We start from the raw sequence: 19869 nt of genomic DNA, 5'->3' as shown, positions 1-19869 counted from the left end.
GTATTGGGCTGGTGTGCTAACCCAGCCACTCATTGTAACTCACACAGAAACAGATCAAAACCGGGGGGAGGGGAAATAATCACACAGGACAGGGAGGCCATCGCACCCTGGGAACTTTACCTGGCTTTTGGTAGCCGCAACCTTTGCAAACAGTGCTTGAGACACCTTAGCTCTCTTCATTTCCTGCTGAATCTCATCGTAAATGGAAGCATTAATGTTCATGGAATTATTTTCTGTTTTTCCATTCCTCTCTGTAGCAATAGTAGCAGTTTTGACCTAGAAAATATATTTTATGAGTCATTTTTCACTATGAAAAAGTTATTTTCCTCTCTTTCCCTCCCCAAGTAGTTCCCCTTTCCATTTTATTCCTTTTATTCAATCTTCCTCTGATAGTCTTTCAGCTTTTCAGACTTAACATTATAAGTTATCCGTGGTTCAGGCAACTGGGAAACAAGAAAATTCAGCATATTGTAACAGGTGAGTGCATCTGAAATATGAGTTATCATTAACTGACCACTGTGAATTTCAATGTCATAAAACAAATTAGGTGGAAACCTGTCAAACAGTCTTGTAGAGACTTGTGAATCCTTACATGATTTCTTTGCCCCGCACAAATTAAGTCAAAATTGTAACTGTGGCATAAAAGAATCTCTAATGAAATAAAAAACTGACAGATATATCTTGATTCATGTTTTATGTCCAGTACACTCAAATGCATGATGACATAGAAAAGTTGTGGCTTTAGATTTAACTTTCTAAAACATTATCAGTTTAATACTTAAACTGTTTTTAAGAAAGCAATAATTTAGAATAATGCATATTTTAACCACTCACTCATGAAATCAGGATAGGGTTTTCTTAAAACTATTAATTCTAGTTGTATTTCACTTACGTTCGTGAAATATTTATTCTTCTCGCAGTCCACATTAGAAAAAAACCACACATGAAAACAAGACAGAATGATTACACTACCACCTCTATGCTGCATCTGCAGCATTAAGGAAAACAACAACAAATACATCAGTAGTGACATGATGTGTAGAAGACTATCCTTTCCTTCATCCTCTGGAAATGATGGAAGTGATGTTTCAACACCAAGAATCATCCCACCAAGGTTAGAGAGCAGTTTCTGCAATATCAGTTGAGAGGTACAAAAAATCAGCAGGTACTCAGCTTATCCTACAATATTCTCAATAGTTAAGGACAATGTCTTTCTTTAGCAGCTACTCTTGTGATGCTTGCCCAAGATTAGTGGACCTAATGGAGCACTAATCCTAAAGCGGACCGGAGGAAAGGAAAGACTGGATTTCTGCCAAGAACCCACAGGGTGATGATGTAAAAATCAAACCTTTAGACTTTGATTCAAACCTACTGGTTCATACTGAGGTTGTTGAGAGCTGATTTAATTTAGCCATTCAGAAGTTACACGTCTAGTCTAAGTTAGTCATTCAGGCTACCTCTAAACCTAATGGACAGAGCTTGGCACTTCCAGAGGGTGACTCACCCTACTCTTAAGTATGTGTCTAAACCCAAACTTTCACTATCAGTTTAATCCAGTGCAAGTCAGCATCTTCTGTGCTCTAAAGTCCCTTGAGGTTCAAAGGGAAATCTGACATGATAATTCATCTTCTAATCTCACTCTCTATGAGCTTTCATATGTCAGAGGTCTCACGATACAAGAGTCAAAGGGTTTAGGTGAGACACGTACTTAGGCAAATCATCAGCCCATTTTTACCTAGAAACATCATGCTCAATTTGTGTTAAATATCCTCCACAGTGTTTCTAAGATAAAATAATCTAGCCCAGAAACTGGGAGTGCATGCCACTTTTGCTGAGCCTCATTTGTCTATCAGGCTTTTCAGAAGCTGTGCTAACACATGCCCGTTAGCGGCAAGGGGCGAAACCCCAGCAAGAAGGCGGCGTCCACACATACTTTCCCCTGCCTCCTTCTGGCAGGCATTAGCACTTTCTGGTGTCTGAAAGCAGGAGTCCTAAATGAAAAGGGAAATGAAGAAAAATCTCAGAAAGCGGCATACAGTTTATCACATGATTTGCTTTTGTCTGAAAACAACTGGTACTTTGCAGCCATGACGTGGAGAGTAAAGCGTTTCCTTTTCTGCAGTGTGCCATTTTACAGGTGACATTGCAGCAGAGGATGGCCAAGCCTGGGCCAACAGCTGCTCAGAAACATTTGAGGCACTTGGCAGCGGGCAGCATGAGGATCAGCACCATGAACCTCTCTTCCCACCACAGAGTAGGAAAACGCATGCCTCACACTGGCCAAATCAGCATGGGGCCACAAGAGCAGGTGCATCTCCTGAACACCATACAGTGAAATCATTTGAAAATTACAAAATCAGTGGCAATTTTATAACCTTTAAATGAAAAGGACTTGCTGAAAGATAACATCCCCATTGGTTGTCAGTTAAGTATACAACTGGAGACAGCCTTCTCTGCTTGCATGTAAAAATCAGGCTAAGCTAAATTAGAAAATGAAAAAGTGATGGCTTTGTCAACACACCTTCTTGGACCTTGGGTTTAAATTTTGGCAAATTTATTTCAGTCCTTCCCAAAGAAATATTTCTAAATTGTAACTAACTAATCTTTGAGGGTCCTGAGTGAAAGATGAGAAGACTAAGGTATTCAGCTAGCATGCACAAGTCCATGGTATCTTTTGGGAAGGTAACACTTTGCTCTTGTGATTCTGATCGAAATGTCTCTCTTCTGTAAGCACACTGCCTTTTTGATTGCTACTCAGCTTCAAAAGACAGCTTCACATTGTAGCAGTACTTCATAGACCACTTAACTGAGATATGAACACTCAGATCATCAAAAAAACAGGACTCACACACCACATTGGAGACATAATTTAAACTGTGCATCTTGGTCCACACTTTTCAATGCCCAATTTAATAGGGATATGCATTTAATCCAGGGGAATTACTGAAAATCCTCATTCTGGTTGGCAAATCACATCTATCTTTATACAGGTACAACAAACTCAACTGCATCTAATATGTCACTGAAGTTAAAGCAAACAAACAAAAGAAGTCCTACTGCCTTCTGTTGATATTGAATTAGGAAGTGAACAACAGGAAACACTAATATCTGCATCAAAAAGCCATATTAGCCCAAAGAGCTTCAGGAGAATAAAAGTCTTAAAGTTATAAAATGATGGGTTTGGGGATTATCAAGAGTTGTTGGTCACAGCCATACCATCTCCCTCTCCAATTCACATCATTGGGTAAGTATAAAAATTCTTCCCCTGCTTCTTAATAATTTCTCTTCAAAGATCAGGTATAGACTGTGGCTGGACTAGATGGACCATTGGTCTGCTCTGGTCTGATGAATTCCATGCAATAATGCTAATTAACCTCTTGGAGAACATCCATACATAAAACTGTTTCATAATTTATACATAGCAAGCATCTAGGCTGTTGTGTTGAATTTAGAATTGAGTTCAAGACAGAGGCTGTTTGAAGCTGCGTTGAAAAAACACCCTCCTCCTCAAAAAACGCAACAGAAAACAAAAAAGCCCCCAATGGTGCAACTTCAGGACTTGGGAGAGGAGGTGGAAAAAGTATTCATTTTGAAGAGAAAAACAAAACAAAACATAATCTCTCATCTCATCCACACTTAAGCACAACCTCCCACCCCACCCACACTTATAGCCACATATTCTGTTTAGGAAAGAAACCACAGATCAGCTAAATTTTTTTGACAGTAACCAAATTTTGCAAACACTAACTGAACAGGGAAGCATTATTTTACAAATGTAACACACTGAGAATCAGAAATTTGTTTGGCCATCTTCCTATCACCAATCAATTTAGTCTTTTAAAAGTACTTGAAAAAAAAATAACACATCTATCCCCTCCTGGCCTGCCCAGATATATCTTCTCATCAAATAAGACTGATTACAGTAGCAAGAAGTTCTGGATTAATTCAATTTTCCTAATGAAAGGACAGCTTGCTATAGAAGGAATAACCAATTTGAAGAGGTTTTCATAAACATGGAAGCTCATTTCTTCCTCATCGAAACTGAAACAAAAAAATCTTTTATAACACATTCTCATAAGTACTGTTTTAGCTTGGGAATAAAAATCTTCTTTAATCCTGGTTTAGCTTTTAATATTACATCGTACATTAAAATTCATAAAGTAGTTCATTCCAGGCAAAACAAACTACTTTTCAGTTCTGCTCTGCAAATAGCACAGGAGGTACAATAAATGCTGTTGCTTTCAGAACAGCTTTTATCAGGACAAGGTTTACTACTCCATTATTACAGTGGCGCCTGGAAGTGCAGTTATAGTTAAGTGTCAGGGTTTCCATTAACTCTCCTCCATGGTGGTTTTCGTGGGGGTGGGAGGGCGGGGAGGCTTGCATTTATTATTTTGTTCATTTTTACTTTCATTAAAATGCAACTTCGCACAAAGACTATCAACCTAAATCTCAAATTTTGCAGATGTAACAATAAAAATTTTGCTGGCGGTGACGTATGGCATGTGCATGTGTTTGAACTCCAGGGCGCCAAGTTTCACGGGAGCTGCTGTTATCCAGAGTTCCTTGCAATGGAAGTTCACTGGTCCTCAAACACCAGCAAAGCAGTGTCCTCCTCAAAACTACTCTTTCAAGAGTGACATCCTGTCTCTGGGACCCAAGCTGAAATTGCTTTAGCATGAAGGAACTGTAATTTACCTGTAGTCAGAGGGAGGCCAGGATTATATTTATGAAAATGAAGGGTTTTGTCAATGGAGTACCCAGAACCGTGACTCATGCAAGATTTGTGATACTTCTTAAAACACTGCTTTGTTAAAATTATATTCTGCTCCTGGCATTACACATACTCTGTTTTTACACAGGATGATGATGGGCCCCAAGAGTCAGCAAAAATTTTCATTGGGGAATATGGGTGGTGAGAAGGATTTCTCTGGGATCTATCTTCCGAAATGGGAATTGCTTGTCCTGAGAAGGAACTGTTCATAACTGCAGGATGGCTAACAAGCTTTAATCAGATTATTTTGAAAAAGAAAACCTGTGACTTGGTCACCTGTCTCCATCATTTCCCCCAAGTTGCACTAAGGAAGAGGGAGTCCTCTTCCCTCCATACCCTGAACTGCCTCGATGAGAGGGAGAGGCCATCGCTAGCACCTCCCTGGGGAGCTCCATCCACCCTGAACATAGCTCCACACTCAGCGTCCTCTGAAGTATCCCCACATCCTCTCATTCCCACACAACGTGTAATAGACTCATCCTCTGAACCTGACTTAGGGATACCTGGAAAGGACCTCTGTGGTGTGGTCTGCAAGATGAAGGTGTTGAAGAGGGGAAAAAAAATTAATAAAAGAAATAGAACAAGAAAGGACCTTTTTTCCCTCCTCTCAGGCTAGTGAGGTTAAACTATGTCTCTGTGCAGTACCTACCTGATGGAGATGCTAATATTTATAAACTCCACTGCCCCAGGAAAGAGCCTGACAGGCAGGCTTCTGCCCCAGCAGGTGGCAAGATGAACAATGTCCAAGGGAAAAATTCTTGTATACACTGTCTCCTCACACGCAGTCTGCCAGTGTGGAAGATAGCAGACTTTTACAACTTGACCAGCTTAGAGGGCTATACACATATCCCAAAAGCTCATGCATTAGAGGCTAATGATTTCAATTTAAAAAAAAAAAAAAAAAGTAAGATTTTGCTTCTTTGTTTAAGTCAGAAGGAAAGGGAGAAGTAAGGGGGACAAAGAGCTTCTTAAAGGATTTCAAAAAAGAATTGGAAACAATCCAGATACTAGTTGCTACTTGAGCTAATGTAAGAATGCTGTAAAAATGAGATAAATTCAACACAGTTCCTTCTAACTCAGGCACAAGGGTTTATGCTTGGTGAGTTCCTACTATCCTATCAGACCTCCAAGGTCACGCTTTCTGTTTTTGCATGCAACAGTATGCAAAATTCACACAGAACAAGCTCAGCTGCTAAATGGTTAAGTCTGCTCTACTGTCTGGCCACCAGTTGGCAACACAAAAATGCAAAATAGATCCTTTTCAGGATGTTTATTTTCACATCCTTCTGAAACTGATAACTTGCAATTGCAAAATAAACCTTCATGTGTGGCACATTAGCTCCCATTTTTCATGGTTTCATAGTTTTAATTGTTTCAAATGTTACACTGGTCTAAAGATTTAATATTAAGTATGTTGGCTCTTGCGTAAATTCTGTTGTAAGGATAAACGGTCTGTTTTGTCTTTCAATAGTTATCCAAGAAGCTCACAGCTAAGCTAGAAAAATATTATGCTCTATCCCTGTATAGTGGACTTTAAATAATTGCTTATAATAAATTTAGTAGTAAGGATGCTAGTAGTTTTATTTCCTTAGTATCAAATATTCAATAAACTGTGGACATTTGGGGGGGTATCAGAGTAGTAGTTTGCATTAATAATTTTGCAGTATCCTGATTATAATTTATTTCTGCTACGATTTGTAACGTTATACTTGCCAGTGCAACAACTGGAACAATTTCATTATTATTTCTAGCATTAAGTATGGTACTTATGTTACCAACACAAATATTTCAATTTTCAAATTTATGGCTCTGAACACTTAGTAGCAGGTGGCAAGTGCTACATGTGTTTATAGGTGGGTAATTCTGGCAACATGTAAAAAGGTCACACAGAATCCCAGCTCAGAGATTTCTACATTCTCGGTCCATCCACTAGATAAAGCGCATATGTTTTGCTGAATGACAGAGAACAATATAACAACTAGAAAAATAACTTTTATTCTGTAGAGCTCAAGTATTAGTCTGTTAGGTTTCCTTGTTAACCTGTTTTCCTTTTGGAAAGGATCAAAACAGAACTGTATGCTGTTTCCACTTTGAACTGTTGCAATTAGGTTAACTATACTCCTGACTCCCACTAAAAAAATGAAATGTAATTATGAACAAGAGCACAGTAGAGACAGATAGATTCCCCCCCGCCTCCAACCCCTAAATTTGGACTTACAGCATGTTTTGTCAGTTAAGAAAACTCCTAAGTCTCACTTTCTTTCTGGCTGCAAGGGATTTATAGTTTAAAGTGTGAATTAAAACCAACACAAGGACTACCTCTGACTTGACATCCTTCTGGAAGGTCCTGTAATTAACTCTGTTCTTTAGCTGTGAAATTGCCCAAGACCACTTGAGACAGAGTGAGACATTACCTTGGCAGAAAGGGATAAGTTAAGAAGGAGGGTTAGCCTTTGCTCTGAATTACCTGGGCTGTGGGAGCATGTACAGATATTAAAACAAACTCAAATGTTATTTTAAACACCGTTATCTATATTTAACTCTTTCCCACTAAAGCATTGCTATGTAAATAGATTCTCATCCTTTATCTTGAAGAGTATCTATAGTGGATTTCACAGACTAAACTCAGTTAATGATAACAAAACTAGAGCACTAGCACAGTCCGTTCTTTCTGCTAAAATTTTTTTCTCTTCGTGTGAAAGTACTGCAGCAGGTCAAAGTGATCTTCTCTCCTCCCTTTTCCTACAATTTTGTTATTCATTAATTTAGTGTGGTCCTTAGTATCCATTAGCTGCAGGAAAATTAGAAAAATGTTCTCAAGGAATTTATAGCATTCAGAATGGGTATGGAATATAGTCATAGCGACAAGCCTAAACCCTGTTAGCAAAAAAACTGCTCTGTGTTTATATACTCAACCATCACAAAATCCCCACAATCCCAGAGCCTTGCTTTATACAGCAAATCTGGACTGTGTATACAGCATGATTCCCACATATCTGCAGATCGGTTTGTTTTGTCCCTGCACAGGTACAACCTTGAGCCACAGCAATGCAGAGTATTTCAGAAAAGATACAGTGGTTTTGAGTGTTTCATCCACAACCGCGTTTCTTCTTTGTGGAAATCCTACGCATTCCTATGGCTCACACCTGTATTTCTCATGTACCCTAAAACTAGCAAGGACTACCTTGAATTTCTCGATACCACCCTACCAAACTTTATAATTTGGGGAAAATTAAACCAATAGTCCCACTAGATTTTACAGAAATCAACAGGAGTTTCTTTTGAACAAATACTAAATGAAGCTTTAATGAACATATCCAATCTTTCAGTGATGGATATAGCAACTCTGTTATGTTATCCACTTGCCAGTAGCTCGACCTGGTGAAAGCGTGCCCAGCATTTTGGGATGGAGTCTTCTTCCCCCCATCACTTTAGTTTTACCTGTTCATTTTCTGGAAGATAATTTTTAAGGCGATACGATGTACTCATACTTCTGCTTTCATTCCCACTCGGTTTAGTGGTCCAAATCCTTCAAAATCCCTATTTGAACCTCTAACATTAAAAACAACACCTGAGAATTATAGGAAAAAAGAGACAGCTAAAAGCCAGCATCTTCCCGGCCCAGTAAAGCTTGTATCTCAGTAAAATGAGCAAAAATACTCTGTAGGGGCCATAATGGATAGAATTTATCTTAAAACTAGAAAATAGGTAGTAATAAACTGCTACTATCATCCATTATATTTCTTAAATTTAATTTGTGATATGCACTGCAAATAATGATTCTAGAAGCATTTAAAAAATGCAGCAGTAAAAGCTTTCTTCTTTTTAAGAAAGGTATCACCCAGCAGGACAGTGAGAAAACACAATGAGCAAATCTCAAAGAGAGAGAGTGGTTTACTTGTGGAGGCCGGCTAGGCGGTGTGCTTATGAGAGGTGCGGGGCCCATTGCAGAGGCTGCGTTCAAGCTCCTTTCCCTTTCGTCCTGGTAAATTCGATCTCGTTCAGCTTCTGGCAGCTGCAAGAAGTTCTGCATAGCCCGAAGGTTTACCAGTAAGGACTGCGAGGCAGTCTTGGGATCCTCTTCCTTTCGGAGGATTTCTGAGAGCAAGCCCTGTAGGGAGGGAAGAAAAAAACATGCTGCAGAGTTAGCCTAGGTGAGTGTCTGTAAAACCAGGCTCTGCAAAGCCACTGCTTATCAGTCCTCTTTCTTCTTTCCCCTGGGCTGAGAATGAGAGCAGCAAATGCACTATTCACTCCACAGAGGAATATATTAATGGCATTTTAGGTAGCAGAGAAGAGAGCCTCAGTTATACCCTTTATTTTATTAAGCATCTGGTTTACATACAACATAAACTGAATCTGCCTAATAGGTCTCCTTCCTTTTACTGGCTTAACTTGCCATGAAACCTTTCACAGTCAACAAACAATCACAAGATGTTAAGAATAAGTGAAATAGAGACAGTGCGGTGTTCTCAGGCTTCCCAGACAAAAAGCATAGCCAGCCTACAAAACATGGCTTTCCACATTTCTAGCAACTTAAACAGCTCTTTGAAAAGAAATTATATTTCACAACTAATCTGATACGATAAACTCACAACGTTCCTAATGTACTGCTTAACTCACTCAGGTCCACATTTTTTATAAGTCAATATATTGTTTTGAGAGTTGTATATTGGAATTTAACGAGTGAGGAAACTCACCACTGGATGCTCCCCCTCCTTCACCTTCCTCCTCCTCCCACCGTCCCCCTCTCCTCACCAGGACAACCCCAATCCTCACCCAGTCCATGGCCTGGGCTATTTATTTGAGCACCTGCTGTACAGGTCCCATTTCCCAAGTCCATTTACCACTGTTGTCCTTTGACCACTTTCAGAGTCCAGCAATCATAGGTAAAAGCACGTGCTGGGGAATGAGAGGAAAACAGCATACAGGGCATCCACAGCAGTGAGCCAAAGAAAGGCAGACTGCAGATGATAGCATGCTGCCAGGGTACAGTACAGACCACACCAGGTTTCCTATGTAATCATTTCATCTCGGTTCTTCAGCAATGGAGTAGGCCTGGCAGTCTGGGACACCTAATTACTCTGAAAGATGAAATATTTATGAACCTCTGAGTGCAACTACAACTTTAATGTCAACAAGTTCTTGAAACCTTCCCCCTATCAAATTCTCCTTTTAAATATGTCAGGCATACAAAACGCTCTACTGTCTTGAGGTAACAAGGTGATGATAAGAAAACCAACTTTTGCAAAAGCAGATGTGAACTTTTTAGAATAAATGCTGCTGCCATGCTGGGACAAGGAGAGGGTTGGTATGAGAGACTTTTATTCCTAGTGTAACACGGGAACACAGATGTGGTTCTAAAGAAATAACACAACCCAATGTTTCTTCTCCTGAAGAACTGTTGTTATCGGGGATAAAGGAGGAGTGAATGGACAGAGGGAGGCAAGCAATAAAAAAAGCTAAAACTAACTAAGAGAGGCAATCCTGAATGAAGATATCCATTCCTAAGGGAGTGCAACAGAACACTACGGCCTAAGCATCAGCCTCCTCTGTATGGAAGTCTGATGCTCAGAGCACCTATGGCAGTTGTCACCTCTCTCAAAGGTCCTATCCTTAGGGGCAAAAGCCCCTTACAAAGGTGCTGCTGCAAAGCCACCACTCTCAGGCAGCTGTGCTTAGGCAGGGTCAGAGCCCACCCAGTGCGGCTTTGAGCTCTGCATTTCCCCCGTTGCCCCTCCATCTCTCAGGGGCGATGAGGATGGAGGTGCTAACCAGTACACTGGGGCCAGTGTGGTCCTCATGGCCCTGTCTGTGCCTGCACACATAAGAGGGAAATGGGATGGAAAACACGAACAGTCTTTATAGCACCAAGCATGAAAAATAATTTGGAGGATTAAAAAAATAATAATCCTGGGGGATACTTTCTTACCACTATTCTTCATCCCTCCTTTTTTCTGGTATCCAGGCAGAAACTACGCAGAAGGTAAATAAATGCGTTAACAGACAAAAGTGGCATTTGAGTGGAGTATAAGTTTTAAAATTTTTCTTAATGACTAATCTAATAATAAATTTACGTATTAGCAAATATGGAGATTAAATTCTTGTCTTCCATTTTTTTCTACTTCTAAGTAGTCAAACCCACAGTTACTATTGTTTGTCAGTGGTAGGGTTACATGACCCATCCTCCAAGGGAGGCAAAAAATGACTTTGTGCCACTGGAGACAAGGCAGAGCTGTCTGCAGAGCACAGGATGTACGACAGAGGTGTAAACACATGCGATTTCTGACTGCTACTGTGCTGAAAACCACTGCACCAGGACTAAAAAGAAGAAAGAAAAACTGAACTCGAGTGGACTGATCATTGGCAGGAGAGGAGGCTCCTTACTAACAGCCAGCCTATTGTCAGCCACAGGAAATGTCCTTGAAAAATACTTTAGCCCATAATAGAAAATATTTGCTCATATAAGCCTTTGCCACATAGTGGGCAGCTAAAAAAAAGCAGAAAAGGCTGTTTTTCTTGTATAACTTTTCTCCCCTCAGTGAAATAAATAAAGAAAATTGGGTTTTGTAGTTTTCTTGCGTTTGTCAGTACAACCATTGCTGCAGGACACCTCTTGGTGATTAGATATGCCATTAAGTATTCATTGCCCTCTCCTTCCCCCATCACTGCCATGACTCTTTGCATGAGCTGGGAGCAGAGCAGAGGACACAGATGCAGAGAGAGCAGAGGAGATGAGAGAGTGGGGAGAAAGCAAGGAAGAGGTGTTTACTTCTAGGAGCTTTGAACCTAAAGGTCAGAATATGCGAGAAAATAACATGAGAAATAAGGTATAGTACCAGGTGCAGGCAAAGTCTTACAATTCAGTTTTCCTGCTTCATATATTACTTCGTTTCTACTATTCAATTTTCTGAGCACAAAACTTCAGCTAAAGATTGTTAGACAAGATGTAAAATGGGAAAATCCTAGAAAGAAAACATCAGCTCTCATATCCAACCCCATGCCGATATGCAGAGATTTACCGTTCGTTTTACCAGGCCTGAACTGGTTTGCCAAGGTACAAGTCTTGGTGTGATCTCCTGATATTGTACTTCAGGTTGCATAAAAGCTAAATGCTGTTTTGCATAGAGATTATAAACACTGTTAGGCTCAGAGTCCTCCTCACTGTTCCTCCCTTGTATTCTTTTTGCACGGGAAATGTATTTTCTTAAAATCTTACCAGGTCCCATTGAAAAAAAGAAAGTTAACGTGTCATCACAAGTATAATTCATTACTAATTGCACAAAAATGTTCAATAAATATTATCAGGGCTTTCAAAAGCTAATTATGAATTCTTTAAAAATGGAGATAAACGAAAGTGTCTGCCAATATGAACAAAAACACTGTCTGGCCCCCAGTTTGTCTCCTCTTTGAATGTAATCACTGATTCAAATAGATTTTATCAGCCTGATAGAACTTCAAAGCTCCCAGAAGAAAAATGCCATTTGCCCAAACCTCCCCCAAAACAGGCAGAACATCCCTGAACGCTATCCCTCTCTGTTGCAGGGTGCTCCCTTCCCATGTCCAGGTGGAAGATTATTCGCAAGCTCCACCCACAAGCCTGGATCCCTGCCAAGTAAGTTATAAGCAGACACATTTATCTGTGTCGCTTAGTAGCAAGAGGAGAGCTGTCATGATAGTGTAATAGCACCTTTTTACCTTTTATTCAATAGTGATATGGGTAGTGTGCTTTTTCTTAAATTACACTACGAAGAATTATATGAATACAGTGGCAATTTCTGTTATAGTTAAGCAGGCAAATTTCTCTCTACCACATAATTTACAGAACTCAAATTCAATAAAACATTACATGATGGTCCATTACTGTTATCAATTTTGAATAATCCATCTTCATTTTTCATTTTACTGGAAAATAAAGTGTGCCAAAGACAAAGTGGAGGAAAAAAAAGTGCCTGAGAAGGTGGTTTGTGTAAACTTAGATTTTGTTTTAAAATTACATGGAGCCGTTTACTGCATCCAAGTGTTCTCCCTCGAAATAGCAATTGCCCAGAATTAGCACGAGCACAGTCCTAAATACACAAAAGTTTTCACATATGAGAAAATGCATTATACATGAATGAAAGGCAATGTATCCTGGCAGCTAATATTTTAAACAAGCATGGGGGTGAAGTAGAAAGGAGGGGGAAAGAAAAGGTATCTGGCAGAAACACTGAGAAGTACTTAAAACCCTCAAGATGAAAAAGTCACTGGTGGGAAGAAAAAAAATTACAATAGTCAGACATGGCAAAAGCAGCAAAAAGCACTCCCCCTCCTTTCGCGAAGATGGAGCCGAGAGGTCACCTCTGTACAGCAGCACCCAAGTTCATGCGGCAAATGTTACGGTTGAAAGTGTACACAAACAGAGACGGGCAGCCCCAAGTTACAGTTCCAACCACAACCATGACTAACACAATTCCTTGCTCGTGCGGTACGTACATGTCACCCTGCCATGCACCGCGTTAAGCTACGCCTTCAAGTCAAATGTCAGACTTGCTTGTGGGAGCCCAAGCTTTCCGTTTCCTGACTCATGTTTACATTTACAAACAGACGACAGAAAGGGTACAGGAGTTTGCTTATTTGTTCAGGCCGCTGAAGGTGGTTCAGCTGAACAAACGCCGATGCTCTGCTCCAGCTCTCCCGAGAAGCACAAAACAGAGCAGAGAGCCTCCCAGTTCAACTGCGAATTTGCAGAGGCAGGCTGAGCCCCTCTGCTGACGGGAGGCTGTGGCAGAGGCCAGCGTGGGCACCGCGCTCTGCGGGGCTGTCCCGATGCATCGGCGCCGTCGCCCCGCGGCTGCTCCGTGCCACCCAGGCCAGCAAGCTGATCCCAAATGACATTTTCTCACCAGCAAAGCGCAAGAAAAGACTGAACTCGCTCTTTCAAGAGAGCGGAGGTGTCTGCATAGTGCACTGACGTCAGCCGGAAAAAATACCATGTTTATTAATTCTGCCAAACGGCAACCAAAACATAAGCGGCTCGATTTACCAAAATTACCCCAGCAGACAGAGAGACTGGTAGACACGCCTGGTAGCCATGCTTGAGGTGAAACTCGGATGCACCAGCACAAATCCTGACTCAACAAACTTTTCCATGGTGCACTACAAAGAGGTGCTAACAGGATTCAATCTGTTTCTTTGCAGCCAGTGAGCTGGAATCGCAACTGCTGAAGGACAAATAACACTTCAGACCCCACTGCGCTCTGAAGCCTTCCTAGAAGGACTACTGTGAAATTTCTCATGGGGAGAGGCGCTCCACCCTCCGAAACTACTTCTGCTCCCTACAACAATTGTTCTATTGTGCCTGTATAGATGTTAATTTTCATTCAAGTTACAGCTTTCTGGACTCCTCTTTGATTAAACTTTGCAAGGCACATTCCTGAGAACTACACATTTTTGAAACTACCATTTTGAAGTCAAGGGTACGGGGGAAGTTATCCAAGAAGATATTAAGGACACTGTTTCAATTTTCTGAGGTGTGGCGGGGGGGGGGGGGGGGGGGGGGTCCACCTTATAAATAGATGATAATTAAAAAAAGAAGACACCCTGGTTTTCAGAAGTAATTTTACCAAATCCTTTCCTTTGAGCTGGGAAGAGGTAGAAATATTTCTAGGCAACATTTTTGCCCCCAAACAAAAAATTTTTGAAAATTAGGGCCAAGTGTTGAATTACCACGCTAAGCCAGTAGCACCCACCCTTCCCACCCAAACCCTCCACCAAATTCTATATTCACATTGTAGAGCACAAGTCTCTAAAAAACAGAGGTGCCGACATCTTCAGCCAATTCCACCAAAGTCCACTTTTATTGCCAAAACATTAAGCAAATTACTCTTAGTTTATAGTTCACTTCCTTCCTTAACTTTTATGCAGAAAGCAAATCTCTCCCCTCATCTGAGACTGTATCTCGACATCAGGGTTTTTTTGCGCAGAACTCCTAAGCGATTTCAGTGACATCTTCTGCCTTTAGAAACTGATGGCATGATATGGTCCCTGGACACGGCTCAAATACACTTGTGACAGTTTCAAAAATGTCAGTGGTAAGCCTGAGTTAGCTTTTTATCTCAGAAAACAGTAGATGAATTTAAACAAGCATTTTTACTTGCTCTAGCCAAAAAAAAAAAAAAAAAAACCAACAAAAAAACCCAAAAGACAAAAGATATTACATCAATATTAGAAAAGAACTTCTAAATAGCATCAGTTATTAAAGTGCTGCTCTAATTTTAGTTAAATGTGGTGTATCCTTGAATAAGCTGTGATAAATTCTGAAGTACGGCAAGCAGAACAAATTTAAGTGTTTTCATATAAGAATCACAGGTATCTCTACCTATGTTTATACTTGGACATTAGCTGTTACTGTGGGTAAAACTGACAATTTTCAGTTTTGCAAAGGTGAAATGTGCCTACAAGAAACTCCTCTGGATTTCAGGAGGGCTTTGCTTCACATGAAAAGTATGCTATTTCTTGGCAACACTGAGGCTAACATTGTCTATGCTTCTAGTATTTTTCCCTTCTGTTCCCTATGTTTGCCACATTACATAACAAATACTGCAAAATCTTATGTAGCTAACTGCAAATACTAATTTGATTAGCTAACACAGTTTGTAGGATATAGGGATACTACCCTGTGTTATTTCAAGTTGATTTGGTTGAAAATTGCCAAAGTATATTACATATATATTTCATATCTCTTCATGGAATTTGTTTCCAACGTTCATTTTGGGGTTTCCTCCCAGTTTTGGGTCACTTTGAACACATTTTACCAAGATGGTTAACCACAACGTCTGTGGAAGAATTGAACTTTAAACAAATATTTAATAACATTTGTAGTTAGAAAAATATATAGTAATCAGGAATCAGTATTTGCCCTAGAAATCTGGTTCTACAGTTGCATTCACCACATCTCAAGAGCACCTTCTCATACTGTGTCATATAAATTCAATGTCCAGTCAGAACCAATCATCCTTGTATTTTAGGTAACAAATACTGTCCATGCACAGATGATAGACCAAAAGCTGTAGGCAAAACTAGCTGACAAAAACTGAACAAATGACTTTGCAGGGGGAAGAAAGTTGAGAGAAAACAAGCTGCTTTTAGGCAAGTCTGAGAAAGAAATAAATATATAATAAACTAATTATTTTCTGAATTATTTGCTTGGCTGTTTGTCCAGGTAATATAGCAGCTGCAAACCATTGTAACTTGAAGCTACTATTATTACTTCAATACTTTATAATTTCATGAGCTAAAATATTAAACATTGTATTAAACAAAACTCTATGTCATTTATTTGTAAATATAACAACTGACACTGCCTGGACTCAACTTACGTAAGTAATCCTTGCATGAGTTAATGTATCCCATGGAATTTGGTATGAAAGACCCAGATCTTGAAAGACTCCTCTGCTGTTAAGAGGAAAGACACACACACACACAGAGCTCTACAGAGAATTCACACCATGACTCTACTTTCTTTTAGCTAAAGGAGGATGTAAAAATTTTTAAGGCAATAATAATTCAGAACAATTACAAATGACATGCTGATTCAAACCTGGTACCAGTGCATTTGAAACAGAATTTTTATTCTCTAAGCTATGCGGTGAGAAACATCAACATTTCAAGAGAAGCCCAAATTATGATTTTTTTTTTTTACTGTTATTCTACAGTGGGCAAATACTTGTTCCTTAAGTTTAAAAATGTGGAATCCAAAGCAAATTTACCTATGTCTTTTTAAAATATTTCCTATTTAAAAAAAATCTTATTTTATTTTCTGTTAAAACAGACTTCTAAAATTTTGAGATCTTATTATTTCCATTGGATATACTGACATTTCTTCCATAATTTCTGCTTGATTAAATTCCATGCAACATGGCATTAAGTTAAATTCATAGAGCAGAATAAATTATAACAGGGTTAGCTTCTAAAACAGGTGTAAAAAATAACACATTTTAGTGTTACTTATCAGCTTTGCTAGGGCTAGCTTTTTCCGCATTGAAGAGCTGAAGTATATGTTCTGACGTGGACATCGGCAATCTCAGCAACTACTGTTTTTGCAACAAACTGCAAAAATACATGAAAAGAGTAGATGATCTAAAAATAAAGCTTTTTTTTTTTTTAATCTTTTCAGAAGCCTGAAAAGATATTATTAAGACTTTCACTACAAAACAGTAAAAACAAACGTGAACAAGAATAGAAGACGATCTCCAGTACACCTGTGAAAGAAGACAAGTTGTTCAGTGCATGCATGTGGTCACGAAGGGTATACCTTTGCAACACAAAAGGCAATCTGGTGGGTGACTTTGTGAATGGTTCTGCATAGAGCTGTTCATTTCCTTCCCAGGGAATATTCAGTTATTCATAAACCATCACAACTGGAGAGGAACCAAGGTGTCTGTAAGAACCATGGGTATTTCCACAAACCAATTACTGAAGATTTCTGTATTTTATCAACATGGACACTGGTCCTGCAAGGAAGCGTGGTTCCTTCACAGGAGCTAAGTGGCAAGGCAGAAATGAGGAGAGAGACTTAAAAGGTGATAATTACTAAATAGAGAGGGAAAGAAGGGACTCTTAGATTTAAAAAAAAATAAGAAAAAAGATGACTGACCTGAGTTCGGTTAAAAGCCACACGTGCAAATACTGCCTGTGAGATTCCTGCTCGTTTCAGTTCATCACGGACCCACTGGTAGATTTCGGAAGACACCTCTGTGTTTGTTGAGACCTGCTGCTCCAACGGCTTGTTCATGGATCTACTGACAGGAGGAGGGTGGTTCAAGTACTGTTGGTTTAAGGACTGCTGGGCTAGAAGTCTGTTCACTGCATACTGCTGGTTCAGCAACTGGGCCATTACCAGCTGCTGATTTACCAGCTGAGGGCTAATGGGAGTAGATACAAGTCCAGGGTGCAGGTTTGGAAGCGGGGTCCGAACTGATGGTTGACTACCGTGAGAAAGCTGAACAGGGGATGGAGGCTGTTCGGCTGTGTTCCCTGGGACCGGCTGCTGACCGAAGTTGACATGGTTGGCACCTTGCTGGGATAGTTCAGAAAGGCTATCCATCTCAACTATGGTGGAAAAGAAACATTGAAAAAGCCAACATAAGACCGGAAATCACAAACTTCATGCTCCTCGCAAGACGTGCTAATAAAAATAAACAAATATAAAATGGCGCATTCAGGTTCAAGCTTACTGTACTCTCCAGCCTAGATCAGGCGGCCTATAACATCACTGTTGCGGCTATTTGCCTTCAAAATTTACCTACAAATAATGGTGTAGTGAATATTTAAAAAAAAAAATAATCCAACAAACTGCCCATCATCATCACCGGGCCCTTGGAGGTACCAGCAGAACATCAGAGGCAAAACCACATGCTGGAAACCACGTATGGCAAAGGAGTAACCTCCTGAGAGTTTGGCAAAGGCGCAATGCAACCAAACCGCGAGCGTGCGGCTGCAGAGTGCATCGCGCAGCAATGGATGCAGGGGACGTCAGACAAGGCAGTAAGCAACTAGAGAGGGGGCAAAGATGAGAGACAGGAAACCACTCTGTGCACTGCAGAAGATGCAGGTGAAATGGTAAGTGCATCTGCGCGAAGGGTAAGGGGGTCTGTCATGGGAAAGCACACCCCGACCACAGAGGACCAGAGAGAAAGAAGACCCCGGTGACTGGTTTTGTTCCTCCCGCCATGTCCCCGCCATGACATCTGCAGTTCCCAGCCACTAGAAATCTGTAACAAGCAGGGTGAGGTGTGGACCTCCCCATGCTCTGCTAATTTCTAGATGCTGCATCAATTGTATGGGACTGCTAGGAACTAGTATAATTTATGTAAATTACACAGATGGGCTCCTTTATCTTGCAACCATGTATGCATGTTTTTTTCAGTGACTTGCAACATGGTTGAATTTTTTTTCTTATATTAACTCATCTGCCTTGACACACCCTCCTTTTTAATTAACAACATAGTTTTTTAAACTACAAGAGTTCTTCCAGCTCCCCTCTTGTGCAAGATAAGACAATATAAAATAACTCTAGGCTGAAGTAAAGGAGTCTCCTTTTTATCACTGTATGTCACTTTTTCATTTTAAACAATCTCAGTTCTAGAGCTTTAGCAATGCTGGTCTAGAAATAGCCTTAAGAAAATATGCTTTATTTGAAAACCAAAACTCCAGTAGCTTCACAAAAGTGTGGTAGCAATTTTTTTCTTATACTAGGAAAGCATATTAAACAAATAAAAAGGCAGTGTCTGAGCTTTTCATAGTAATTATGATCTTCACTAACAGTCACTCAGTGCAAGACCACCCTTTCCTCCACAGGGGTGAGAGCTGGAAGAAGAAATCGGCACCTGGATTCCCACACGCAGCCCTGCCTTCCCCCTCTGTCCTATCACAGGCAGAAATTTAAAAAATAAAAAGCAAGCCGGTTGTTCTGCAGAGAAGTGTGGTGTGCAGAGCCTGGATCAGTCCCCCAGCAGAGCACCCGCTGCTCCTCACCCGTGTGGCTTTGGGGGTAGTTCTGCCTCTCCCCACAGCATTAGGTAACACAGGAATACACACCACACACACCCCCCATGTTTCCTATGCACTGGCTTCATTGTCCCCAAATGAACGGACGGATGAACGGATGGCGAACCTGTCTTGGCAGGTCACGTAAGGAAAATTTGGCAGGGGTTGCCCCATGCAGGAGCGCTGCTGCAATGGAGGTGGGAGAGGCTGCTGCAGAGAGGTCACCATCCCACGCAGGCACTCTGCTGCCTCGCGCACAGACCACCTGAAACCAAGTGAAGTCTTACCACCGACTTTGGTGGTCTCAGAAGAAGGGCTCGGTGTTGCACAGAAGTATAAAGTAGATAAAGGAAAGAAGCTGCCTTTTTTCACTAGCAGAAAGTAGAGATCAACCCAAGTGGGCCATTCACTTGGAATAGTAATTCAAGCAATTATCACAAAAGTGATGCATTGTCTTCATTACAGCCTTAAGCTATAAAAGGCAAGGAACCTGTTTTGGTAGATGAATGATTTTGCTTCAAATACTGAAAGCTAAGTCAAGCTCAAAATTCAATCCAAATTGAGGT

At 40.4% G+C, this 19869-nt stretch overlaps 1 protein-coding gene across 7 annotated transcripts in view; it reads right to left on the bottom strand.

Moving 5' to 3' along the window:
- SATB1 (SATB homeobox 1) overlaps positions 1 to 19869 on the bottom strand; it is a 94149-nt gene that overhangs the window by 27099 nt on the left and 47181 nt on the right. For all 7 annotated transcript variants that reach the window (XM_030009228.2, XM_030009230.2, XM_030009227.2 and 4 more), the window contains 3 exons: positions 17412 to 17866; positions 8673 to 8885; positions 121 to 276 (listed from right to left, as the gene is read on the bottom strand). In XM_030009228.2, the coding sequence (XP_029865088.1) occupies positions 121 to 276; positions 8673 to 8885; positions 17412 to 17866 (824 nt within the window). The remainder of the gene's footprint in view (positions 1 to 120; positions 277 to 8672; positions 8886 to 17411; positions 17867 to 19869) is intronic.

This window comes from Aquila chrysaetos, chromosome 3 (assembly GCF_900496995.4).
Source record: "Aquila chrysaetos chrysaetos chromosome 3, bAquChr1.4, whole genome shotgun sequence".
Lineage (NCBI taxonomy): Eukaryota > Metazoa > Chordata > Aves > Accipitriformes > Accipitridae > Aquila > Aquila chrysaetos.
Note: the sequence above shows the minus strand (reverse complement) of the source record. Positions and strands in the feature narration are given on the sequence as shown.